The sequence below is a fragment of the Paramacrobiotus metropolitanus genome, unplaced genomic scaffold, assembly GCF_019649055.1.
Source record: "Paramacrobiotus metropolitanus isolate TYO unplaced genomic scaffold, Prichtersi_v1.0 Parri_scaffold0000051, whole genome shotgun sequence".
Taxonomy (NCBI): domain Eukaryota; kingdom Metazoa; phylum Tardigrada; class Eutardigrada; order Parachela; family Macrobiotidae; genus Paramacrobiotus; species Paramacrobiotus metropolitanus.
The window spans coordinates 621,474-647,673 of record NW_026570271.1 but is presented as its reverse complement, the minus strand read 5'-3'; the positions used below and the strand labels follow the sequence as shown (position 1 = coordinate 647,673).

General features: G+C 43.5%; 6 protein-coding genes across 7 annotated transcripts; 3 read left to right on the top strand and 3 right to left on the bottom strand.

Annotated features, from left to right (window-relative positions):
* Window positions 1-684: 684 nt before the first annotated feature.
* Window positions 685-2,640, top strand: LOC129592286 (NADPH dehydrogenase-like). The gene is made up of 2 exons (XM_055488285.1): window positions 685-894; window positions 1,264-2,640. The coding sequence occupies exons 1-2, from the start codon at window positions 883-885 to the stop codon at window positions 2,383-2,385; spliced, it is 1,134 nt and encodes a 377-aa protein (XP_055344260.1). The 5' UTR covers window positions 685-882; the 3' UTR covers window positions 2,386-2,640.
* Window positions 2,641-4,135: 1,495 nt separating this feature from the next.
* Window positions 4,136-8,648, top strand: LOC129592246 (NADPH dehydrogenase-like). The gene is made up of 2 exons (XM_055488229.1): window positions 4,136-4,374; window positions 7,230-8,648. Exons 1-2 carry the CDS (start codon window positions 4,363-4,365, stop codon window positions 8,367-8,369), a joined length of 1,152 nt encoding a protein of 383 aa, XP_055344204.1. The 5' UTR covers window positions 4,136-4,362; the 3' UTR covers window positions 8,370-8,648.
* Window positions 8,649-12,235: 3,587 nt separating this feature from the next.
* On the top strand, window positions 12,236-20,806 carry LOC129592341 (uncharacterized). 2 transcript variants are annotated; one of them, XM_055488351.1, is made up of 5 exons: window positions 12,236-13,111; window positions 13,213-13,960; window positions 14,357-15,797; window positions 19,808-20,146; window positions 20,223-20,806. In XM_055488351.1, the coding sequence occupies exons 1-3, from the start codon at window positions 12,434-12,436 to the stop codon at window positions 14,443-14,445; spliced, it is 1,515 nt and encodes a 504-aa protein (XP_055344326.1). In that variant the 5' UTR covers window positions 12,236-12,433; the 3' UTR covers window positions 14,446-15,797; window positions 19,808-20,146; window positions 20,223-20,806. The 2 variants fall into 2 exon arrangements, with proteins under 2 accessions (XP_055344326.1, XP_055344325.1); XM_055488350.1 differs by having other exon boundaries at window positions 13,213-14,019.
* LOC129592344 (uncharacterized) lies at window positions 14,677-16,036 on the bottom strand. The gene is made up of 2 exons (XM_055488355.1): window positions 15,879-16,036; window positions 14,677-15,791 (listed from the first exon to the last, which is right to left on the bottom strand). The coding sequence occupies exons 1-2, from the start codon at window positions 15,943-15,945 to the stop codon at window positions 14,803-14,805; spliced, it is 1,056 nt and encodes a 351-aa protein (XP_055344330.1). The 5' UTR covers window positions 15,946-16,036; the 3' UTR covers window positions 14,677-14,802.
* On the bottom strand, window positions 16,787-18,444 carry LOC129592343 (uncharacterized). Its single transcript, XM_055488354.1, has 2 exons — window positions 18,156-18,444; window positions 16,787-17,933 (listed from the first exon to the last, which is right to left on the bottom strand). Exons 1-2 carry the CDS (start codon window positions 18,226-18,228, stop codon window positions 16,948-16,950), a joined length of 1,059 nt encoding a protein of 352 aa, XP_055344329.1. The 5' UTR covers window positions 18,229-18,444; the 3' UTR covers window positions 16,787-16,947.
* Window positions 19,419-22,863, bottom strand: LOC129592339 (chaoptin-like). The gene is made up of 3 exons (XM_055488348.1): window positions 22,286-22,863; window positions 20,966-22,047; window positions 19,419-20,471 (listed from the first exon to the last, which is right to left on the bottom strand). Exons 1-3 carry the CDS (start codon window positions 22,779-22,781, stop codon window positions 19,704-19,706), a joined length of 2,346 nt encoding a protein of 781 aa, XP_055344323.1. The 5' UTR covers window positions 22,782-22,863; the 3' UTR covers window positions 19,419-19,703.
* Window positions 22,864-26,200: the final 3,337 nt, after the last annotated feature.

The window sequence follows — 26,200 nt, the reverse complement described above, 5'->3', positions numbered from 1 at the left end:
AATACGAGCATAACACAGCACATGGTATTGTAATACAGTACACTGAGTGCAGTACTGTATCCGCTCGCACATCTTGAACCACAGAGTCCGTGTACGGGAAAAACACGCATTCAATATACACACTCTAACCGGGCAAAATGCACGACTACGAAATATTCCTCATTTGGTTTCAAGATGAACAGTTCTTCTTGTGAATTTGTTTATTAAATCAAGTCTTTTCATTTAAATGGCAACCTCTGGAAAAAAAAAGGTTCTGTAGCTGGAAGCTCGCATTGTTCGGTGGTTCATCGCCATCAAGAATGTTGACGCGGAACGTACCCTCCAGGGGCACCCAAAAACCACAACAAAATCTGTTTGTAACTCGTGCTTACGCCAAAGCTGTATGTTAATGGCTGCTTTCGAGCCTAAACATGATAAAAATTGTTAGAGCTCTAATTTTTTTCATTATTCAAGAAGTTCTCAGTCCAGATGTTGTAAGACATCAGAAATTTATCAAATCGCGAATCGCGCGTTTGGCCCGGTTAGAGTGTATATTGAATGCGCGTTTTTCCCACACACACTCTGTGGTCCAAGATGTGCGAGCGAATACAGTACGTAACTCAATCAGTCTCAATGCAAGCATAGAGTGACACGTTCGCGTGACATGATGCTGTCTTGTACAGTGTGGCTTACCACCGTGAAGAGCCTGGAGTCGACTGTACTAATAAGTACTGCACTGCGCAGCAATCAAATTTAATATTCAAAGCAGCTGCTGCGAGTATTTTGTAGGATTCTAATAGTAATATCTATATAAATAGCTTCTATTAGCATTCAGCTCGTTAAATGTTGTGTTTTGCCTTTTAGGACGTTCTCCCAGGCAACTGGTTATTCGCAAAATTTGCCATGGCTGAATCGGTAAGCCCGAATAGTATGCAATGGCAGTTGCATAGTGCATCCACTTCAATGACTTCATTGTATATTTTATATTAATTTTCTGAAGATACTTGTTGAATTTCTCTTTTGTTCGAAGCATCTTGTTTGATTTTAGAAACAAAACAGACTATAAAGGTCTCTATATATTATTATACACGTATGTAATTGCTCTACCCCAGCCTACCCCAGGTGTCATTTTTAGTTTTACTTCGGGATCTTGCAGTTGCTGCTCATGTAATCTACGGAAAACTTGTACTGTACATACTATTCTGACTTTGGCACGTATGTCGACTCGCTCGGGTGTACCTTATTCTGGAGACTTAAGCAAAATCGTCTAATCGAATTTTGCAGAGCGAAGGCCGTGTCCCTTGCGGACAGCACACCTGCATCCCGAAGTGCATGGAACCTTTAAAAATCCGTGATATAACACTGAAGAACCGCATTGTGGTGTCGCCCATGTGTCAATACTCGTCCGTCGACGGCTTCCCCAACGACTGGCATCTCGTGCATCTGGGCAGTCGGGCTATCGGCGGTGCCGGACTCCTGTTCTTCGAGGCCACGGCGGTGTGCCCGGAGGGACGCAACTCCCCGGGGGACCTCGGAATCTGGATGGACGAACATATTGAACCGCTGGCACGCATCGTCAAATTCGTTCAGGAGCAAAACTGCGTCGCCGGGATTCAGATCGGGCATGCCGGACGGAAAGCCTGCCATACGGCACCGTGGAAAGGGAACACCGTGATTCCGGTGGACCGAGGCGGGTGGGTTCCCGTCGCGCCCAGTGCGGTGCCGTTCAAACCCACCGAGGCACCGCCCCGCGAGATGAACCGCGAGGACATCCAGCAGACCGTGGAGTACTTCCGGGCGGCCGCGGAACGTGCCCTGAAAGCTGGGTTCCAGGTGTTGGAGATCCACGGAGCCCACGGGTACTTGATCAACGAGTTCCTGTCTCCTTTGAGCAACAAGCGGACGGATGAATACGGTGGGTGCTTCGAGAACCGGACCCGGTTCCTGCTGGAGATCACCGAAGCAATCCGCTCAGTCTGGCCGGACACGCTCCCGCTGTTCGTCCGGCTCTCGGCGACCGATTGGGCGGACGGTGGGTGGACGAAGGAAGACACCGTGGAGTTGGCGAAAGTGTTGAAAACCAAGGAGGTCGATCTGATTGATTTGACCACGAGCGGTATCGACCCCACTCCCAAGATCCCGCTGGGTCCGTTGTACCAGGTGCCCTTTGCAGAGGCGGTGAAGAAAAAAGCCGGGATGTTGAGCGGCGCTGTGGGGCTGATCAACACGCCCGAGGAAGTGGAGAGTGTGATCAAGGAGGGCCGGGCGGATCTCGTGTTCATGGCGCGCGGGTTCCTCCGGGATCCGTATTTTGCGCGGCGGGCCGCGGAGGCGCTGGGTTCCCCGATGGAATGGATGGGACAGTATCAGCGAGCGGGAACATTTAAGCCTCGACAGTATCACTAACAGTTTGGTCAAATAATTGCATTTCGCACAAAAATTTTAAATTTCCCCTGTTGCTTTTTTACTTTATTGCATAGTCAGTGGTTCTCAGTGGTCATGCAATATTTAGTGGTCAGGTTAATCGATTCACTGTGTGTGGAATGAATGAAGATTGTACTTTTTGTATGCATCCTGACCTCGCAACATTTCTTGTGATACGAGTATTTCTAGATTTTTCCTTATGTACACATTTTATTCTGTTGTTAATAAAAATGCGAGGAGAAATGTTTGTCAATGATAATGTTATCGTAGTTATTTTGAGTAAAATATGATTTATTATAATGTTTGTTCCTGTGTAAGGCGTCGCCAGTGGAGGCCGCTGAGGGTTTAACGATACTAACTGATTCAGATTTATTTTAATTTAGTTCGTGAATATTATTTTATCGGGCGTAAGGAGTGTAATATATTTTAGCGAGCGATTTAGATTCAGCCTTCAGGTAGTCTTGGTCCGTTTTTCAGGAAATGGTTTTTGTAACATCCTTCCGGATTCTCAGTTAATTTTTTTAAAACTGTATTCTCGTTAAATAACGAGCATGGTAAAGTACTGTAAGTACTGTATGTAGGTACTTTACTAAAGTATGTGCGTTTCTAATGGTTTTCTTACCGTATGTTCTGACGGCTACAGAAAACAATAAGACGACAACGAACACGGTATAGATGACAATAATAATGGTAAAATGTTACCGTATTTTCTTGCGGTAACCTGGTACCAAGTATAGGTGACAATAATAACGGTAAAATGGTGTTTCATCAATTTACCTGACCGGTCAGATAAAATTGATGAAATACCATTTTGCCATTATTATTGTCATCTATACTATTATTATATCTTATTGTATCTATTGTAGCCGTAAGAAAATACGGTAATAAAATCATTATATCTATAGGTGTACATACAGTCGATACATTACAGTACGGTCGGATACAGTACGGCCGGCCGGTACAGTACTGTATCGAATACAAGAATATATTTTTATTAATACATAATTACTAACGATAAATATAGTTGTATAGAATGGATTACACAAGGCAGGTAAAATGATTTATACGCAGTAATATACAAGTATGTACATGTAAGTACCGTTCTGGCTGCATGCACTGACGATGAGAAATACCCAGCATGTGGAATATAGATATGCGGCTATTGTTTCGATACTTTAACAGATTAATCCAACGTAAAATTATTACATTAGAATGTCCCGTTCTAACAAATTCCAATGCATAAAAGTACAGTAAAAATTTCACTTATTAAATTTACCCTAGTCGTCAGCTGGTATTTAACCATTCTCGGCTTGTATTATTCTAATATTTCACTGTCAGTGTCTAGTGTCTTCCCCCGTATTTCCGGTTGCAGTTTCAGTACAAGTGCATTTTTTATAACGAATAAGACAGTCATTTAATTAAATGCTGCACTATAGTACAGGCGGTACAGGTCTTCCTTCATACCTGTAGGCAGTTTACCGACAGGGCTGCTGTAGAAAACTCTCCGTAGACTCACTCGTACACGATGGTGCAGATTCAGTTGCGTAAACAGCTTAAAACACAGATGCCGGGTGCTAGAAACCGAAACACAACAGCCGGCGAATTACCTGGAAAATCGCAAAACCATCCGGTCTGTCTGTATTGTGCGTGTTTTGTACTGCCGGTATCATGCTCCATGCACATGGCCATGAAGAAAACAGTAGTTTACCGATCGATCGAACTATAGAATCTGCACCACACGGGCACAGTCAACATACAGTTCACTTAAAGACTGCACAGTCATAAAGATATTCCTTAGCCGCTGCCACTATTTTGCAAAATCTGACTGCCACAGTAAATCACTTCGGTTTTACGCCAGCCAAGACTTGATGCTTGTTTTAGTTTGGAGGTTTTGCATTCTTTCTCCTGTAATAAAGTATTCGCTCCTATTGTGAAATCTGAATAATCCAGAATCTTGCCATGGCGGAAACGGTAAGGCAAAATAAATAGAATCAGCTTATTTTCGCACAATTTTTTCCCTCTGTATATTGTTGGGTAAGTGACCGTAAGACTTCTGTATCTTCTTCCCGTTCGATGACTTTCCTCTTTCTGTATGAGCATAAACAGCATCGTGAAGCAGATCGTTCCGTTTTCAGTGATTTCGATCGTTCTGTTCTTGTTTCAAACGGTGCATTTAAGACAACTTAAATGGCTTCATAAAATTTTAGACCTGGAAGTCCTTGTTTTTCTTGTGTGTGAAGTTTTCATCTTGGAGGTTTTCGTGTAAGATAATTAGAAATAGCGTTTGTTAGGTTATGTTATCAAGATTCAGATCTATATTGCCACGAATGGGATACACCAGAGCCGGCAAACCAGAAAAGACTGACCAAAACCAATATTATATTCTGAAAGCCCGTAATCGAAAACCCGGCCAGATAGTATTCGTTTCTTTTAAAACCTCTCCCGCTTCGAGCGCCACAGCGGAAGAGTTTTGATTACCTTCACCAAATGTAACCAAATTATTATAATAATAATTATCATCGTGGTATTTTTAACCAGGCAATGTTGCCACGTAAACCAAATAAAATATAGTTAAAAAATGAAAGTATTTTCCACTAATTAAAATATCAGAATCAATTTAATTAGCAGACCGTTGGCGTTATTGCGACAAGAACGACTACATATCCAACGCTGTCATCGAGGACAATTTCTAAACAAGTGCCGGCCAAGCAGCGATAGACAGAACTATCGCCACTGTTCAGTGCACAAGCCCGTTAGTTGACCAAATTACAACTACATTCTAGTTAAAATAGCCCGCTAAGCCAGTGAGTGGCCGAACTGCCACTATGGATAGCTATGTGAGCGGTTGACCGAGCTGTCATTACTGTCCGATGACGAGTGACCGAGTGACCGAGCTGTCACTACTTTTCAGTGTAAAAAGCCCGTTAGGGAACGAGTAACGGAGTTACCACTACTATCCGGTCGGTAGGAGAGCGGGTGACCGCGCTGTCACTAATGTCCGGCGCAGAAAGTCCGTTAGCGCAGCGGGTGACCGAGCTACCAATGCTGTCCGGCGCAAAAAGCCCGTTCGGTAAAGGAGTGCTGAGCTGCCACTAGTGTCCGTGCACAGATCCCGGAAGTTGAGCGGGTGACCGAGCTGTTACTACTGTCCAGTGTACGAAACCCGTTAGGTGAGCGGGTGACCGAGCTACCACTGCTGTCCGGCGCAGAAAGCCCGGTAGGTGAGCAGGTGACCGAGCTGTCACTACTGTCCAGTGTACAAAGCCCGATAGGTGAGCGGGTGATCGAGCTAACACTGCTGTCCGGCGCAGAAAGCCCGGGAGGTGAGCAGGTGACCGAGCTGTTACTACTGTCCAGTGTACAAAACCCGTTAGGTGAGCGGGTGACCGAGCTACCACTGCTGTCCGGCGCAGAAAGCCCGGTAGGTGAGCAGGTGACCGAGCTGTCACTACTGTCCAGTGTACAAAGCCCGATAGGTGAGCGGGTGATCGAGCTAACACTGCTGTCCGGCGCAGAAAGCCCGGGAGGTGAGCAGGTGACCAAGTCCGCTAGGTCAGCGGGTGACCGGGCTACCACTGCTGTCCGGCGCACAAAAAGCCCGTTCTGTGATCGAGTGCTGAGCTGCCACTATTGTCCGTGCAGATCCCGGAAGGTAAGCGGGTGGCCGAGTTGTTACTACTTTCCAGTGTACAAAGTCCGTTAGGTGAGCGAGTGACCGAGCAACCACTACTGTCCGGCACAGAAAGCCCCACCAGTCCACCACTACAGTCCAGTTCACAGAGCCAAAAGATATGAATAAAAACGATTAAAATAACAATTCGAACAGACCAGTCGTAGACCTCAAGAAACGCGGAAGCGAAGCCGAGAGGAAACGAGTGACCGAGCTACCACTACTGTCAGTGTACAAAGTCCGTTAGTTGAGCGTGTGATCGAGCTAACACTGCTGTCCAGTGTGCAAAGCCCGTTAGGTGAGCGGGTGACCGAGCTACCACTGCTGTCAGTGTACAAAGTCCGTTAGTTGGGCGTGTGATCGAGCTAACACTGCTGTCCAGTGTGCAAAGCCCGTTAGGTGAGCGGGTGACCGAGCTACCACTGCTGTCCGGCGCAGAAAGCCCGGGTGGTGAGCGGGTGACCGAGCTGTCCTTATTGTACAGTGTACATGAGTGACCGAGCTACCACTACTGTCCGGAAAACGGAACCGGTTAGCTAAGCAAGTAATCGAGCCACCACTACTGACCGGACATACACCACTGGGCACACACCAACTTCCAGTGAAAAGAGCCAGTGAAGTGATGACTTACCGAACTAGTGATCCAGTGCACTATCACTGTTTCAAATTTCACACCTTATAGACTGATATCTCGGCTTTCTTTTCGGGTAGGGGATATCGTAAAATTATCTGTATGTACAGCGAAAGGGAATGCTTTCAAGGTTGAGAGAATCATGAACTGATTTTCATAGAAAATTCGTGTTTGCCCTATTGCATGTACCGATCATGTTTCGACGAATAGACTGATGTTAATCTAATAAATAATATTCATTCAAATTCAAATAAAATTGCCATGGACCACAAGAAACGCGGAGGCGAAGCCGAGGCTGTTTCTTGTATTACATAAACTGGTGGAGCTGCTTTACGCTGCAGGCAAATGAATTACATAGTTATTAGTATGTTTATTTTAATGTTATAGTTATGTTTATTATTATAATCTGTTCTGTACGTATCGCATACTGCAGATCGAGTAGGTTAACGGATCTACAGATAGCAAAAATTAAGGAGAGCGGTCTTTTATAAATTCGGTTATTTGTACTGTATCGAAATTTTGCAGGGCGAAGGTCGCGTCCCCTGCGGACAGCACACCTGCATCCCGAAATGCATGGAACCCCTGAAAATCCGCGACATCACCCTGAAGAACCGTATCGTCGTCTCGCCCATGTGCCAGTATTCAGCCAACGACGGGTTTCCCAACGACTGGCACCTGGTGCATCTGGGCAGCCGGGCCATCGGCGGCGCCGGACTTCTGTTCTTCGAGGCCACAGCGGTGTGTCCGGAAGGCCGCATCTCTCCGGAGGACCTCGGGATCTGGAAGGACGAACACATTGAGCCGCTGGTGCGCATCGTTAAATTCATCCGGGAACAGAACTGCGTTGCCGGGATCCAGATCGCCCATGCCGGACGGAAAGCCAGTCATTCCGCGCCGTGGAAAGGGGACACACTGATCCCGGTGGATCGTGGTGGATGGGTGCGTGTCGCGCCCAGTGCGGTGCCGTTCAAGCCCAGCGAACCAGCGCCCCGGGCGATGACCCGGGAGGACATTCAAAAGGCTGTGGAAATGTTCCGTGCCGCCGCGGAACGTGCGCTGAAAGCCGGGTTCCAGGTGCTGGAGATCCATGGCGCCCACGGATACTTGATCAACGAGTTTCTTTCTCCGTTGAGCAACAAGCGGACGGATGAATACGGTGGGTCTTTTGAGAACCGGATTCGACTTCTGCTGGAGGTCACCGAGGCGGTGCGGACTGTTTGGCCGGACACTTTGCCGTTGTTTGTCCGGCTCTCGGCCACCGACTGGGCGGACGACGGATGGACAAAGGAGGACACCGTGGAGTTGGCGAAAGTGTTGAAAACGAAGGAGGTGGATCTGATCGATGTGACCACTGGCGGCATTGACCCCAATCCCAAGATTCCGGTGGGTCCGTTGTATCAGGTGCCGTTCGCGGAGGCGGTAAAGAAGGAAGCTGAAATGATGACGGGCGCGGTGGGACTGATTAACACCCCCGAGGAGGTGGAGAGTGTGATCAAGGAGGGCCGAGCGGATCTAGTGTTCATGGCCCGCGGGTTTATTCGGGATCCGTATTTTGCGCGACGGGCCGCGGAGGTCCTGGGTTCGCCGATGGAATGGATGGGGCAATATCAGCGAACGGGGACATACATGCCTCGAAAGGACCGTCAGCATATCCTGTCCAAATAACTGAGAAACATGACATTTGCTGAGTTTATTAATCATTCACTGTTTAAGTTTAGAGCGGCACTGTATTTGCATTTGGAGTTAATTTATTTGGCTGAGCGCTTTGCTCTGGTGATGGGACGATTGAGGACAACACTACTCATATGCAGACTGTGGATAAACATATTTACCATTGTGCGCTATATTACAAGAAAACATGTCATTTCCCGCATCAACGAACTGCCTAACCAGTATGTACATAGCAATCAATCGCGACATTTGTCTGGATGTACGAAATAACCGAGATTAACAACCAACTGTGTATCATCAGACTGTATCCATACATATTAGCAGCATGCAACAGGCAATCTGTAAGTATAGTATGCATTTCAAAACCTATATTAATAATTTTATTGGTACATATATCGATCAGTGACTCGCTCGTGCAATTGATCAATGACTACGTACATGCTGAAATACGGACTTTTGGAACCGTAACGACAATGTGGCAAACTCCTAGAGTACTAGTTACAATAAAATGCCACAATTATTAATAAAAATTAATATCGTCGAGAAACAGATGTCACAATTATGATAATAAAATACCGTAGAAAATCGCAAGGCGGTTAGACGTAAACACACCCGCATGGTTATCTAGTACTAAATTAGGATGGCGACTGAAACTGAATGCATGTCGACGCGTCATTCCGTTGAAAAATCTTGAATGGATCTCTTGAAATGAAAGATAGTACGCGTACTACGCGGTAAAATTTAAACGGGACAGAGATTACCTTATTTATAACGGAACTAGCAAAATCCCAAGGCGAACCTTGTGACAAATAAAACCCTCTGCGAGTGCCACAAATATACAAGGAAATTTAATCACAGAAAGCTGATTTAAAGGTACCTACGTACTGCACAATCATACTGGATGGTATTCAGCCATTTAGGAATTTCGTATAATGGCCAAACCGTGAATATATACGATACATTTATAACACATATACATAAATTCTCTCATATTTTCTTTAATAACGCTATCTAGCAAATACTATTTTTAAATTTTTGTTTATAGCAGACTAAAATATTGTTCGTGCATATTTTGTATTGGATACCATGAACGTATCGCTTAATTATACCGTATCGAATTTGTCGGTGAAAGCCAAAACCAGTACGTTGACTGTTTGGTAATTCGTCTTGATAACTTGCACCGCGTTCCTAACGTCCTTATTATTAATTCTCCTAATTATTACCATCTTGTATCGCCAGCGGAAACCATCGGAATCTCGTGTCCAGATCACCACATGCTCATCGTCAGCCTGGCCATCACGGCGATAATCAATCCAGGCTTCATAATGCATTTCTGTTTTTCCTCGGTGACACTGTCCTTAACCAGCTGTCGAAACCTCTACGTCGCATTCATCGTTTTCTCTGGCAATGCACGTTGGGCGTCGTTTATCCTCGCCATCAACCGACTAGTCGCCATAGTTTTTCCCGATCACTGCTCAAAAATAAGCAAACACAGCGTGACCGCTGCGGCGATTCTTACTGGATGGGTTATTATGCTGGCGTGTGCGCTGCCGATGGTTGTCGGCAGCGGTTGGCACACGGAATTAGTTCTGCCGTGGCATATCTGCATGGTGCGTCCGACAACAGATATGAATATAAAGATCTTCGAAGTCCGCGTCATACTGGGCGTGTATGTCCCGACAGCTGGGACAATCTGCTGCTACCTGGGAATTTTATTATCCCAGCTCCGACAGAAGTTAATCGAACCGGGCAACAGTGACGAGGCTTATCGGAGAACACAGTTACGAAGAAAACGCCGAATTCTTCTTGGTAGGATATTGTTCGCCTCATCGTTGTGGCACTTAGCCTGCTATTTACCGCACATGATCGTATTGACGTTTTATTACCCTGTCTACGTGGTGAATACGCATCTGCAGCTGTGGTTAATGGGCAGTGTATGCCGCCGGCTATCTAGGAACCCAGGTAGGCAATCTTTTCCCCAACACAACGTGGGCTGGTTTTGCAAGGAACATCGTGTAATATTATTTTATATTTAGATTATGTTCTTCTAGATCGGAAAAAAATTTCGGATTGGATTGAAAAGATTTTTTCAAACTTTTCTCCGTCGGCGCAGCGCCGCAGTGACACCCGGCTAATTCAAATTACCACATTCGCATTATTCTACATATTTGATGGGTCGATAAAGACGATTAAAATGAACTTCAGCCGCGTGGCCTAGGCGCATACTGTATTTGATCGGGTACAGTTATCGAGTATTGTGCGCAAATTCTTTGACATAGACAAAATTTGCATGGATTCGAATCGAATCAACTTTGGCTCGGCTCTACAAACCAGCGCATGGTGTCCTCCCTTGCATTACCGAGCTTTCTTTGTCTACCGGACTTCCTTCAGGGTAGAACCCATAGCACGAATTATATTCTTGACTACTTTCATGGCGGCAAAGAGAACAATTTTCCGAACGAACGCAAGCCAAAATCACAAAAATTAAGTTAGTAGTAAGTATACAGATCTGGAGCAACTTGATTCTTAACTGATACGTGCCAGTGCTTCAACGATATTTCATGATAACTAAAACATATGCTTCGTAAGAAAGTAGAAACCAATAGAAGCCATTATTGTTATCGTGTTGTTTATGAGATTTCTTATTGCTTCTTCCTGGTTAGTTGCACTGTTTACAAATTCATGCAGGTATCTCCCTTATATCCGCTTGGCCTGCATGACAGCATTAGTATTAAGTAAAGGCAGGTTTCTGAAACGTACTTACTCTTTGATCACGTAGTTTTACTACATTATTGTGTGCGTACTATTGTGAAAGTAACGGAATTACAGGTCGATCGCACCAAGTGTGGGCAGTTGAGTAAAATAATTGGAAAAATAATTCTGTAAACATTTTTGTTGTTTACTTTCATCTTATTTAGTGCAAATTTTTATTGCGGATCCAGTGATGTCAAACCTGAAATCCGTTGATGCGTCCAGAACGAGTAGGGCGGGGCTTAATGGGAGAGGGTAGGGGTCAGTTTTTTAATGATTACAACCGCCCTTCTCAAAAATTCAGCATCTGATGTTTTTCTACAAACCTTTTTGTAAACCATGGAGTGGCTTTAAAGGAATTCGTTAAGGGGTGGCAAAAGATTCTGGAGCGCACAGTGCTCGGTAGCAAGCTCAAACAAAAGTGTCTCCCATAGACTTATATGTTAAAAGCTACCATCCGAAGAATGTGGTTGCGTAGAGCGCGGATCACCTTGGGTCAGATGTTATTGATTCAAAAGACGTGAGAAAAGGACCACTAGAAAACCACAATATTCTTTGATAGTTCTCACGCATCCAAAATTTTTAAAAAATTATTGACTGGACATGAATTTCTCCTATTAAGCAGTGCGAGTTTTGGGGCAAATTTGAAACTAAAAATTCCGCTTCCGTTCCCTGCGTATTAACTTCTGCCGCAGAAATATGACTAAAAAAGTTTCTCTAGAACACGAACTATCATAAAAAAATAAGAAAACGATTATGTGGTTCAACGGTAGCAAATGGGAATATTTTGTTACTGCCCACACTTGGTGCGATCGACCTGTATAAACTGAAGTTCCGGATTGTTCGATAAATTGTTCGATAAATAATCTTCTGAGACATTTTATACATACAGTACTTAGTATGTTGGCTGCATTGGCCTGATAATCTTGCCACGTGAAACACACAAGCCGTTATCGTATCTGTGGAATTTGATTGTATAAAGTGCAATACTTGTAGTGATAACAAGTACGCTTCATTCATTGTATCAATTAGTAATAGTTAACTCGTAAATGCATCGATTAACGATTACGAATACAACGTACTAACGATTACGGTTATAGAACAAATTCTCCCGCAAAATTCAAAATATTTCCACAGGAGACTGCTTGCATTGCAGCGAAGTGATTGCTATATTGCTCATATGTAACTGTGCTGTTTCAAGTCGCGCGTTTTCTCTTTATACTTTGCTGAGAATTCTCAAGAACTGATCGATATATCACCTACAGAATCCGCTTATACATGTTCTATCTTGAACATCCTGGTAATTAATGCACCTGTACATAAGCAGAGACCGCCGTGTGCACGCCTGGAACGCGGTTGACGTACTGGTCGACGGTCGGTTGCGGCATGGCAGCGTCGTTAATACGGCGGAAAACGGCTTGTTGGTGAATTTGTTCTGTCCCTCACAAACAGAACTCTTCGTAGAGTTTGGAAAGATTTTTGACTGCTCAGACAAACTACTACAAAAATCCCAATATCGCCTTTCATGCAAGCCATATACTGGTTACAAAGCGGCAACGGAATGGAAATACCCGCTCCAATTAAACGGGAGGGGAAGTGCCCACGTGGAAGTACTGATGCGAGACGGTTCCAAGGGACCATGGACGTGGTACCCTGCCATTGTGTTAGTCACTGGCTTTTCGACCAATCAGTGTGATTATGCATTCGTGGAAGTACAACTGGAAGGATATACGTTGCAGGAACTGGTGCCACCTGCCCAAATCCGAAGTACATTGACACACGAACAACTTCAAGACAGGCTCATCCAACCAAATGATTTTGTCATCAGTACCTGGTGTCTTCCTGAAGATACACCCATACTGTGTGCTGCTTTTCAACGCGAACTAGAAATGCACCACAAGATAATGCCAATCAGCGTGGTACTAAAGGAAAACGAGTTGATCTTCCTGAAACGGCATAATACAGAGGAGCCGTTTCGGCCAATGGTAAGGCTAAAACTTGTTTTACTATGAGTGATGTTTGGATATTTCCTAAAATTTTCAAACTCGTAGATATGAATAGGTAACTATACGATTGGTTTGCGCAGGAGGAAGCGTTTCATTCGGCCAAATCTAAACTTGCATCCAATCAAGTCAGAATCAGCAAGCTTTCGCATGCAGAACAAATGTATCGCCGTATCTTGGCGAAACGGCCTACCTCAAAATGCCTGCGAACCGCGCTGCCGATCGCGGTTTTGAGAGACGTTTTTCAGTATTTGGATACCATCGATCGACAGCGCTGCCGACGGACTTGCCACTTATGGAATTCCCTTGTAAAATCGGCTGAATTATGCCTGGAAGTGCCCATATCTCTGACTAAACCATGTTTCGCCCGGTACCGACTGCATCCACGTCAATGGACGCACATGTACGCTATGTTAGCATGCTTCTTAAAGTTCGTAGGACCGACGACGAAAAGGATATGCATTGGCGATATTCCGTATTCCCGTCGAGATCTTGCAAGTGCTAGTATCAACTTTCTGGTTTATCACGAGATAGTCAAGGATATTCAGCAGGTCGTTTTCTATAACTGCCACATTCCTGTCGATGATTTCCACGTATACTGTGCTTTCCAACCACTGTGTCAGCAAGTTATATGGAGAAACTGTACAGTGTGTCTTCCGTGCCGCAGGATTGGTCCATTGAAGTCGTTTGTTGCCCATGTGGTAATAGATCTGGAATCGATTAGCCGGTCGCTACTATGGGATATATTTGAGGACCATCTGGATCGCACACAATTTCTGCCGCTTGAACGCATCGCCCAGTGGCTGACCGATATGTCGGCTAGTCGGCGCGGTAAATATGCCGGTCATAACAAGAATTCTATCATACAAGCACGGGAAGACATTAAAACGGTATGCACCTGTTTGTGTTGGTTTCGTAATGCTTCATCCAGTAACTAGCAAAGCCTCTCGCTAACTGCTTGAATATTTCCTGGTCAAGGCTGTTGCACGTTACTCCCTGGTTCGTAGCCGCTTCCGTAGACTTTACACAAACTATTTTTGCAAAATGCAGATATTCAGGTGCGTTCAATAACACTTGCGGTTAGGTGTTTAAGAAAAAATGTTCAAAGAGCGTATCAAAATTAAGTGCTTTAATTATAAATTATATCTGATGGGAGTTAATCTGCCCTTTTTGGCATGTATTTGTCAGCATGGTGTTTCTTTAGTGTACAAAACTGTTTTCTGACAGGTTATGAGAGACATCCTAAACGGCGACCCGCGTTCAGCGTTGCTCTACCAACAGTTACAACGAAGCAATTACAAACTGGGCAACACTGAACTGGGACAACTAAGCCGAATTTGCCTCTACGCTCTCAGTCTGCTGTGGCGGTCGAACAACGAGGGAAAACTCGTCTGGAAAAATCTGTGCTAGGCTATACTTCCGTCATAACTTGGGAAGAGTAAAATCAATTCCTTAATGGATTGCAGTTAAAGGGGCATATGGCCATATTCGTAAAAATCCGCGTAGAAACATAACGAACATAATTAACGTTTCTTAAAAAGAGCGTTTAGCGACTGACGCTGAGCTGGAAAATATATCTTTCGTATTCATTTGACCCAAGAATTAGTAGAACTATCAGAGTGACATTACTAATCATTTGGCATTACTCATATTAATTTTATGCAGACAGTATCCTAACACTGAATATCAAAACAGCCTGTATTGTACGAGAATTTTGGGCCGGCATTAATATTGTGAATGGATACGTTTTTCGCACAGTCCACATTAAGCACAGATCGAAACATCCCAACAGCGAAAACACGGTCTGATATAAAATTGCCAACGACATACACTTCTCCTTCCCGTTTTTCCGCGATCAAGTGTGGTTTCGCCTGCAGGAAATTACGAAACCATGCCAAGGAACAGTTGCAATGAAGTCGTGCAATTCGATTGACATCGCTGTCCGCAATTAAGTTGCCGCGGATCGATTTAGAATTATTGTCGGCTCTCTGCTTCAGCAAATAGCGAAGTTCTTCTTCCAGTCGCAAGCTCTGGAGATTCTTCAGATTCGTGAAGGTGTACGGTTCCATTTCTGCAATCGTCGCAGCAATGAACTGAACCATACGCAGCTGTTGCATATTTTCCAGATCCTTTTTCTTAATTATCAGTCCCCAACAGCTCTTCATTACTAATCGCACCAAATAAGGAAAACTCCCTACTGCATTAATTTTGGACGTAACAGTATGGGTAACACAATGATGGATCGTCAAAGCAATTAACTGCTGGCGGACTGGCTCGATGACGTCAGAGTGAACCGGATCCGTTGTATCGTTCTTTTCGTCCAGCTCTATGATCACCGCTCGATTGGGGCTAACTGTCTTAAGATGGTTGGTCATTGCGGCCAGAAACGTGCGATTATGCCACGAACAGGATAGCTCAATGAAGGTTCTGGACATTGGTTGCAGCAGGGAATCGTCATCGTCGGTTCGATTACATCCCCGGGCGGAGAAAGCAGGATTGCACAGGTAGCTAGTGGGTATTGCACCGTACGCCTGGCATTCGTCCAACGTCAAGGTGTCCGTGCGGAAAGGGAAAACAGGTGCATGCGATGCTGTGGTTGCGGAAGAGTGGGAAATATCCGCGGACTGTTGAGCACTGCAGTCGCTTTCCTGTTTAGCGCTTGCTGCAGGTAAGAATAAAATTTCTACTGAAATTTCGACTTCTAATGGACAACGGTAAATAACGAAGCTTGTTACTGCAGATATCTTACCTGCCGACGTCAAACGGTTCTGTAGGGCTCCAGAAATAGAGAGCAGGAAGATATAGTATAGCGCCATGTAACAACGGTTTTCAATAAACGTGTGCGTGGCAGGAGAGAATTAGAAATTCACCGTGTACTGTAAACGCCAACACGCGAAACAATTTTTCCGTTCTTGCAGTATTACAACAATTATTAAAGCTGTTAGACGACTCAAAAATTTTAAAGGAGTGTTATGCCTGCAGCGGTTCATCCGACTGCAAGCACGATAATAATATCATATCATACAAAATACTCCTATGCATCACTATTCACTGTATCAGTAGCATAGCTGTTTTGCGGCTTTGCAGTTCTCGCTATGCATTCATTTCTTAATAATCGTAGAGAATACATGAATTATCAAAATACCTAATTGAAACCGCGATAGTTATGAATATTGCAATTTATCTCTTCAACAACAGTTTAAACATTTATGTAATAAGACGGAGCGGATAGAAAAGGAATGCGATGCCGCGCAATATACGTATACTGTAGATATGTGAAAAGTTTTACTTGGGCACGGCAAGATTTACAAAGCGTTTTTTCGCGGTTCATATCGCACTGCCGGAAGCTAAAATGGATTTTTGTGTAACCCGCGCAATTTGGAAGTGGACACGATGGTCCGAACGTGGCTGTACCACTTAGTGGCCTTGCCGGTTCACTAGGGTCATATAATACTCGTGCATTTAAATTATTTAATTACCTCTTTATGAGACCATTTATTTCCAATCTTAATTCGGCAAATTGAAGTGCATTCTAGCGTCCGTTCGTGCATTGTCGTTGCAGAAGCGGAATTTCTTTTTGTAGAAGGGGAGCTATGCATTTAAATTGAATTTAAGTAAAAAGAGAATTTTTAATGCGATCGCTGAGCATCAGCCCATACCATTTATTTTGGTTATTTGGATACATACTCGTACATACAGATATATCTGCTCGTACAAGCATGAGTACTGCAGTCGTTCTTGCCTTTTGCGACCAATGCTCGCCCGGCACTTTGTATGCATCCCAACTCGGTTAAAACAGAAAGAAATATTTTTGTGTACTAGCACTTTATATTATAGCACGACGTGTTATATGAGAACTGAGGACCGGCATCTACGTTATGAATAGACACCTTTTTTGCACAGTCCACATTCAGAACAGACCCATAGATCCCATCTACGAAAACCGTGTCCGATATGAAATTCCCAACGATATAGTCCTCTCCTTTTCGTTTTTCCGCGGTTAGAAACGGCTTGGCTCGCAGAAAATTCCGGAACCATGCTAACGAACAGTTGCAGTGAAGGCTTGTGATTCGCTCAACATCTTCGTCTGCAATTAATTTAGAGCGGTCCAAATAAAGTTGATCGATTGGGTTGCCTTTCTGCTTCAACAGATAGCGCAACTGGTCTTCCAGGCGTAAACTCCGCAAATTCCGAAGATTGGTGAAAGTGTACGGTTCCATGGACTCAATTGTCGCCGCAATGAACTGGACCATGCGCAGCTGTTGCATATTCTCCAGATCCTTTTTCCGGATGATCAGTCCCCAACAACCTTGCATGACTAACCGCACTAAATACGGAAAGTTGCCGATTTTATAAATTTTCGATGTAACAGTCTGTGTAACGCAATGGTGGACCGTCAACGAAATTAACTGCTGGCGAACCGGTTCGATGACGTTAGAGTCAACAGGATCCGTTGTGTCGTTCTTTTCGTCCAGCTCCATGATCACCGCTCGATTAGGGCTAATGGTTTTCACTTGGTTTGTCACTGCCGCCATAAACGTACGGTTGTGCCACGAACAAGCTAGCTCGATAAACGTCATGGACATTGGTGGCGGGAGAAAGTCATCTTTGTCAGTTCCGTTACATGAGTGTGCGGGACTGCACAGAAAACTTTTGGGAGCTGTGGTGTATGCTGTGCATTCTTCCCACGTTAAGGTATCCGTACGTAACGGAAAAGTCAGTGAAATCGATACTGTGTTTACGGAAGAGTAAGCAGCGGAGCTGGGTTGTCGGACATTGCAGTCGGTTTCCAGCGCATCGCTAGCTGTAATGTAAAAAAAGATCATTTTACCAAGTGGCTGAGACCTTTGGTAAAATGTGGCAGCATGTTTTTTTAAATATTTTGCGACACTAGGGACGGCAAAATAACCTTTAACTACATATTTATCCACACACTGCGCTGTTGCAAGCTCTTCTGATTTGCCGCACGTGAGAGCTGCGAAGGCTTTTTGATGCATACTGCGGCAAACTAACCTGAAAATCTCACCTGAGGATGCCAGACAGTAGTGCAGAAGTCCGCTAATACTGAGCATCAGAACAAAAGACGTCATTTGGCTCATGATTATGCAACGCTACTGTATCCAATATTGTGCAGGAAAGCCGCACGTGCGTTAGCAGAAACCTATGAATTAACATGTACATACCTTGTACATGTACATACACCGCAAAAGTAGCTCGCTATTTACTTTTTTAAGCTATATTGTGCACGCTACGGTAACAGTGCGGAACCGCGGGTAAGTGGAGAAAGTGTGAAAACGCGTTTAAAAGGCATTATGTGTTTTACTGTTTGCTGGAAGGTGATGGGTGAAGACTGATAGCTCAACTCAAACTCCATGTACTTAACGGACACAACAGAAAGCTGAAACGCCGGCTAGTGTGGTGATCCTTATCTGCTTATATCGGTGGGAAAATTCTCTCAGAGAAAATGATCTGTGACCTCAGAATGTCTTATTTTAGCAAAGGTTTAGGAATTACTAACAAGCAGGGTTATTCGTCAAGAATTATTATTTTTGACATACACTGAATAATTACGCAGCTGCTGAATACATATATTTTCCAAAATTTGAACAGCACTGGTCATCACTGTGATTATTTGATCGATAATTAAAAGTTATTATGGTTTTGTATATTCGAAAAAAGTGCAAGAAGTTCTTCTGCGCCTTTTACTTTAATTACCAGACACTGGTAACCAACCCATCCCATAAAGAAAAACCGCTGCTCGGACTACAAACTGAATCTTTTTCCGTTGCTTTGAGAAGCGGTTGTATCCAAATCTAAGTTATACAACGTCAGAGTTAAAATTGAGTCTTGTCACGGTGGTTTCAAAAGTTCAGCAGTAGTCAGCGAAGTAACTCTCCCCACCCGAAAACGTTGAAACTGCACTAGGAGAAGAATTAACAGGTGAAACAAATCTGAGCAATCTCAAATTTGATAACTCTTAATACATTTTGAGCAAGTATTTCACGTTATTTTCAAGCCAAATAATCGATGCAGTTGCTTGAAGTATTGTTTTCAAAACTGTTCTTTAAATGAAACTTCAAATTTGGGATAACGAAGACTATATAAGGTAGAGATGCAAAATTTAATATTAAGTGAGGTAACTCAGGTAAGTGAGAACAAGTAAGTGCGGCATACTTTAAAATCAGTATTGTTACGATCATATTCCTTCCAGGTAGCTGAACACAAGTGCGGTCCGCATCTGAACACATGTAGAACTGGGAAGGGTATCTGCTAATTTTTTTGTACAGAAGAGCGGATTCAAAATTGGGATTGAGTCCGTGTAGAGGCAGACGTGAGCTCACACAGTGCACAAAATGAATTGTAGTAGTGCTCCGTCAGGAGCACAGCGGATATGTAGTGTAAATGTGTCGCTACTACCTGAAGTTTTAAAGTCAGCTGCAGCTTAGACATGAGCGTGTTGCTACTCACAACATGGTAATTAAGCGATCTGGAATCCCACGAGAGAAGTCTCCATTCAAAGTACAATTTGCCTTTGCGATTTTTTTATGGGCATTGTACAGCGGTATATCACACGTTACTGGCACAAAATATTTTCCACTTTTTCCTTAATCCTTCTCAACCGGCGTTGAAAGCACGGATTGAAAAGCATATAGAGATCTTGATACACCATATGTTTAGGGTCACTAGCCTGGACCTTTAAAAACGTTTCTGCCGCGTATTCATTAGTACTGGAGCGAAAGCTGTCGCACATTCTTAATTCCGCCCAGGGATGCAACGGGAACTTCTTCATCTGCTGCCGCACACCGAGAACGGGATCCATGTGCACGAACAGCGGAGTCGACTCGTTTAGGTAAATCCATCGCAGCCCTGGAAACCGGACAAACACCTCTGCCTCCAGACAGCGGTACGGCAAATTGCCGATGCTGAGGTGTGTTACGTTACGACCCCTGCCGATGCCGAAGACAGCCGACGGTCCGGAATTATGGGAGAAGCTGTTATCGTGCAGAAACAATCCGCGTAAGTTCAACAGCATATCGAACGAGCCGGGTGCGATCATCAGTAACTGGTTACCGGAAATGTCTAAATCTTCCAGACTATCCAAGCCCCTGAAATCGTCCACGGAGATGGAGAATATTCCGTTTTTGGCTAGGTTCAGGCGCCGCAGTCGCTTCAGCGGGGAAAAGGCGGCGCCCCCGGTGGACTGCATGCGGTTGGCTTCCAAATCAAGATACTCCAAATTAATGAAGGGTTTAAAGTGGGTGCCGTTACCGTGAAGATAGGCGATGTGATTGTACGCCATATGGAGAACCAGGAGGGCGGCCGCACTTTCGGGTGGCATTTTCTATAAGTAAAAAGTTTGTTACGACGCAATCATAAAACATATTATTCTCGTTTTGTTTGACCACCAGAGCATTAAACCAGCTGACTAAATCTTCACTGGCAAAGCAGACGCACACTTTGGTGAGTCTGGTGGTCACAAGAAATGGAGCTCTTTTTCGTTTTCATTCAAAAATCGGCTTAAGCGCCATTTGCATTATTGGCAGTAACCCTTAAATTCGTCCAATTTTTATGTGCACAATCGCTTAACGGCGCCTTATTCAACTATAGTTGCGGAAAGATATACTGCCCTAAATTACTAATACAGTTGCTGCAACTTGCAGGAATGTCTAGAGTGCCCAGAACAAGCTAAGAACAAACCGCAGTTGCACCTTTATAATAAAAATTAATACGTATATTGACATTAAATTGCTCGGGTGAGAACGCTGGATTGTGTTGGAACAGAATTACGCTAACCTCATTTACCACAACTTTCAGAGAGTCTATATTTTAGCGTACCTGAAGTTTCGTAAAGAAATTCGTCCGCAGGAATGCACGGTCAAAGTATAGCTCTTTGATGGTCGGAAACCCGACAAACGCATCCTCCGCCACTATTACACGGTCCGTTAACTTTCGCTCGCAGAACGACATATTGTACATCCGCAACGTAGGCGGTAGTCTGTTGAAAAAATCTCTGGTGATATTCATGAAACGGTTGCAGCTAAAGTCCAGAACGTCCAGCTGCTTCATCTCGGTAAAGCTGGATGAATTCGTAAATATTCGTCGGTTACGAGCTTCGCTCATAAATCGCAGTTTGGGAAAAAACTGTGCGCGTTTGGTAAACAGGGATTTTGTAACATCGTTGCCCGACATATCGTAATGCATTAAATTCTTCCCCCACTTTTCAAAACCATATATGTGTCCATGGAGATTATTGTTCGATACATCCAATACCGAAAAATTGTTTGCTTGCAGTCCCTGAAAGAAATCTCGTTCTTCGATATCTTGCAAGTGATTGCCGTCCAACCGCAAAATTTGTAAATTGGGTAAACCATTGAAAATGCCGAGTTTGTATATGGGGATATTGGTCCGTCCGAGATCCAGGTACTCTAGATCGTTGAAGCCTTTAAATAGGTTCTCCAGCGTCTGATAATTCTCGAAGTAACTTCCGCGTAATGATAAGCGCTTAATAGCTGACAGTTGATTAAACTTCTGCAGAGTTTTCTTCCCAATAGGAAACGCATTCTCCGATATTTCGATATCACTGCTCTCATGCACCACCAAACTGCTGACAATATGATCAAAAATATAAAGATGGAAATTTGCAATCGACGATGAGAAGGTGTTATTGGTAACGACTAATTTTCGGAGCGGTTTTGCCGTAAAGAAGGGTAATGCCGCATCCTCCAGATTGCCAAGGTTGATATGGCACTCGATGATTTCTATGCTTTCCAAATTGGGAAAAGTTAGAAAGAACTGGTCCGAACAAGTCAAGGCTTGTTGGTGAATCCGGAAGTATCTGACTTTTGGAAGGAGTTTGCCGCTAGTATAGTCTGCGTAGAAGAGTTCGATGCCGGTTGCATGGAAGTTCAAGGACTCCACTAAAATATAATAGCTTAAAGATTTCACAATGTTGTAAGTATAAACTATAGTCGCGCTTTATGAACCTAGATTCAAAATAACTTCTGTGTTGTTATTTTAAAAGGCAGTACTGAACATACCCTAATTTCTGAAAAACTTACATTACATTACAGGGAATGTACCCTCGCGTTTAACGAACTTGTTCCGGAAAGTTGGCAGTTAATCTAGTACGAGTTCCATACGATATGCTTTTTTTACCGCTAAGAGGAATTAATTCGATGGGAAATTGTCTGACTTTCGGTGAGTTCCCTATCGTCAGATCCTTGAGCGATATCAGAGCAGCCACTTCCGGAAACAACTCCAAATTCTCTAGATTCTGCAGTTCTAGTACAGCAATTTGATCGTGTACATCGGCGAAGCTGGTGGCGCCTAAACGTCCAATACCCGGTGAATTCCAGATATGCAGCTCGAAGGACGTATTTAAACCAGCAAACGTCTGCAGATCATACTGCAGCTGATTGCCGTCGATGCTCTCACAGACGACTTTATACACATCGTCTGTACAGTCGACAAAACATCGTCCCGATGGAAGATGTGTGCACGTGGCGTGCGTTATCCGCACAAGTATCAGCTGTGTTAAGAAAATCGGCAGAAATGTTGTTATTTGCGGCATCGCATTGTGCTCACTATCACGTATGATGTATACAGCAATAAATGTCAGCTGGAAATTATCCGTTTTGAAAAAGATACACATTTCTCTAACTTTTCCGCTTCGACTTTGATATCAACAACACCTTGAGAACACTGACACTTCGCCAAAGGCGAAATAGCACGTTACTGTAATAATTTTGCAGAAGTTTCTGTAGCCATCTCACGCACATCATGGTGCGTCATATCGTCGTTTATAGTAATAATTTCATGCAGAACTCAAGTCCCATTCTTGTACAATTGTACTCAAAATTTTTTCAGTTTTTCGGCCACGCCCTTTGTATCGTTTACCAGTTACCACAGCGACTGTTGAATGTGTGTATCTCTCGTTATAATGATGAGGACAAATATATTTTAGATAACAAATGTAAATGTCTTTAAATTAAAATTCTTGTCGTTTTTCAGTTGGTGTATATGGCAACGAGTACACATATGTGTTTGCGAATACAAGAAAAAACACGATTATTGCTGGATTTTAAAATTCCCCATAACGAAATCACTTCTTTTGTGGTAATGATTTGCTTACGATATGTTATCACATATGGAAAGGTGCGAAATAATTAAAGTTGTGAAGCGCTGAAACAGCCTTTTTCTTCGTTGACGCAAAAGCCGAACGTCACACCTTTAACAATATTAGAACCGTCGGATGTCCCAGTAAAATAAAAACAACGCTTAGAACAATAACTTGCACATCTGCAGCCATCAGGCAACCCGCAATATTGCCGCAGGGTGTTTAGAAACAGAAATACTGGCAAACGCCCACCGTTGGTTTGTTGTGTTATATTGCTTCATTAAAAATAAACCGACAGCTTACACGGTATTTATTTTTGTTCGGCTTATAAGGAGTCGCGGACATAAAAATCAAATAATGAAATAAATCTGTGGTACGTAATGCTTGAATCGCACCTTGCTGTTTTTTCGGCGTGTGCGTGTCAAACGTCAAAACTCGCATACTCGTACATTTATTCAGTAGTAATCTCACTAATCTGGACGCAAAACAAATCTCCGGCAACGGAAATTATCATTCCAAAGCTATACGAGTATGCTTCTGAGGAACATGCGCCTATTCTTGAAGTATTATTATTGATGCTTGTCGAGGAATCGAGGGCGTAAAGATGAGGGCAGTGCACATTAAGCGCTTTATTGCTTTATTGCTTTATTGGAGTGGTGCCCACTACACTACAGTTTTCGCAATAATAATTGTTAAATGCAATACTTCCAATATTATTTCAACTTCTGAAGTAAGTATATTGCGAGTAGAAAACCAAAAAAGGTATGATAATTATGGATATATAGACCTTTGACGTCACCAGCCATGTAGACGATTGCTTCTTACACGTCATTAGAATTATTTCCACAATAAAAGCATACAATTTAAGGAAATTCACAAATATTATGAAGTATGAAGTACAAAATTAGCAAGCACAACTTGCTTTTATGGCGTGCTTACGCAGCTGCAGAAGCGCGAGAAGGTCAGCTAATGGAACCGTCGTTTCCTAACTGAGCGCCGAGTATCTGCAGTTCCTTGAGCGCACAGTCCGGCGGATCCGGTATACTACAATCCGGCCTATCGTCTTGGATCTGCAACGGGATATCGTCGGCGGAGAGACAGTACGGTGCGAAAACAGCATCGACGACCCGGTCGATTTCGTTTTTTTCTCGTTGCGACAACTGGTGGTGGCGTACCCTGGTGCTGACAAACACTACCGGGGATTCGCATATACCAGTCAACAAATTGGGTTCCGCGCATCCGTAGTCGATGGAGAATCGCCGATAATCGTACACAATTGCCATAAGGCTAGATGGATCTGTAATTCAAAAGATTATTATTACGAACATCTACAAAAATAGTGGCGCCAAGGAGCTGCCTTTTGTTTAGAGTAAAGTAGTATTGCGAGAAGATGCATAAAAGGCAAAAAGGTTCCTTCTGTTCACCGCTGCGCGCCACCTGACATCGTTGTTATACCATAACTCATATCGTGATGTCATAATTATTTGCCAGTGTGAATAATAAACATTTATTTGATTAGCTAAATGATTAGCCTAAATCATAACGTTTATTTAAGGGAAGTGGCCCGGTACATGGTACCAAATTCGTGTACATGCACGAAATCTTTCACTTTCGCGCACTCCCAAACCCTTTTTTCTCTTGTTTTATGACAATCTGTAGTCAAATGATTTGTATACACAGGCCTGAAAACCGTTTGCGCGCGCAACATCCGGTTTGGGAGTTATGGCTGTAAGAAAATTCCCAAAAGTTTAAATGCTTTCAGGTGTACCAAAAGTCTCATTATGGACCGATCTTTTTCAGATTTTGCACGTAAATGCACATAACCACGAAGAACGTTTTGCATTTACGTGCAAAATCTGAAAAAGATCGGTCCATAATGAGACTTTTGGTACACCTGAATGCATTTAAACTTTTTGGAATTTTCTAACAGCCATAACTCGCGAACCGGATGTTGCGCGCGCAAACGGTTTTCAGGCCTGTGTATACAAATCATTTGACTACAGAATGTCATAAAACAAGAGAAAAAAGGGTTTGGGAGTGCGCGAAAGTGAAAGATTTCGTGCATGTACACGAATTTGGTACCATGTACCGGGCCACTTCCCTTAATTAAACGCACGCGGGGCATAGGCCGGGCTCGTATCGGATATATAATCGGCTCCAATCTGACTACCATCCCGACCCACAATGCCAATAAAAAACTCGTAATGACATGTCGTGCCTCCATCCTCTGTGGAATATTGGTAGTTTGGTAACCACTGATATTCGGCAAAAGTGTTGGTCAAAGGTACAGCCGTGGCTTTAATGCCGTGCACAATGTATGCACTATTGATGCTAGTGCCCCCGCCCGGCGATATTTGCCGGTAAAGATACCAGGCTCCATGTACCTAGTATACAAAACGAGTAACACATTTACAGTCGATAAAAAAATTTATACTACCAGATTGGATTTGTAATTATTCCAGTAAATTAAGTATACGTATCCAGTTTGTACGTATCCAATTTGCAAATGGTATGGATGTATATACTTATATCTGACGATATCTTATCGTAAATTTGTGGAGTTATATTAGAATACAAAGGATCAGTTATTCACTTCTTCTGGTTTATGTTCTTCCAAGGGGGGAATCGAATTGGGAAAGCCACACTTCCGGTGGGGAGTTTTGTGGTAGTTAACCTGCTGAGAATATGAATGGTTGTACGGAGCGAAGCTGCCGTACGGAACTGCAACGAAAATTCAGAATGTCAGGAAATCGGAAACAAGAAATAGATAATTATGTGAAATAGGCAGATTACGCAGCATAAGGCAACTTTCGTTTACGATATTGTGATAAAAATAAAGAGTTGTAAAAAAACTAAATAAAAATTGATAAAAACAAAACTAAAACTTTGTCCACTTACGGAAGATCGATATTGCGAATATTGCTACTTGTGCACGTGTATAGACGCGATCCACC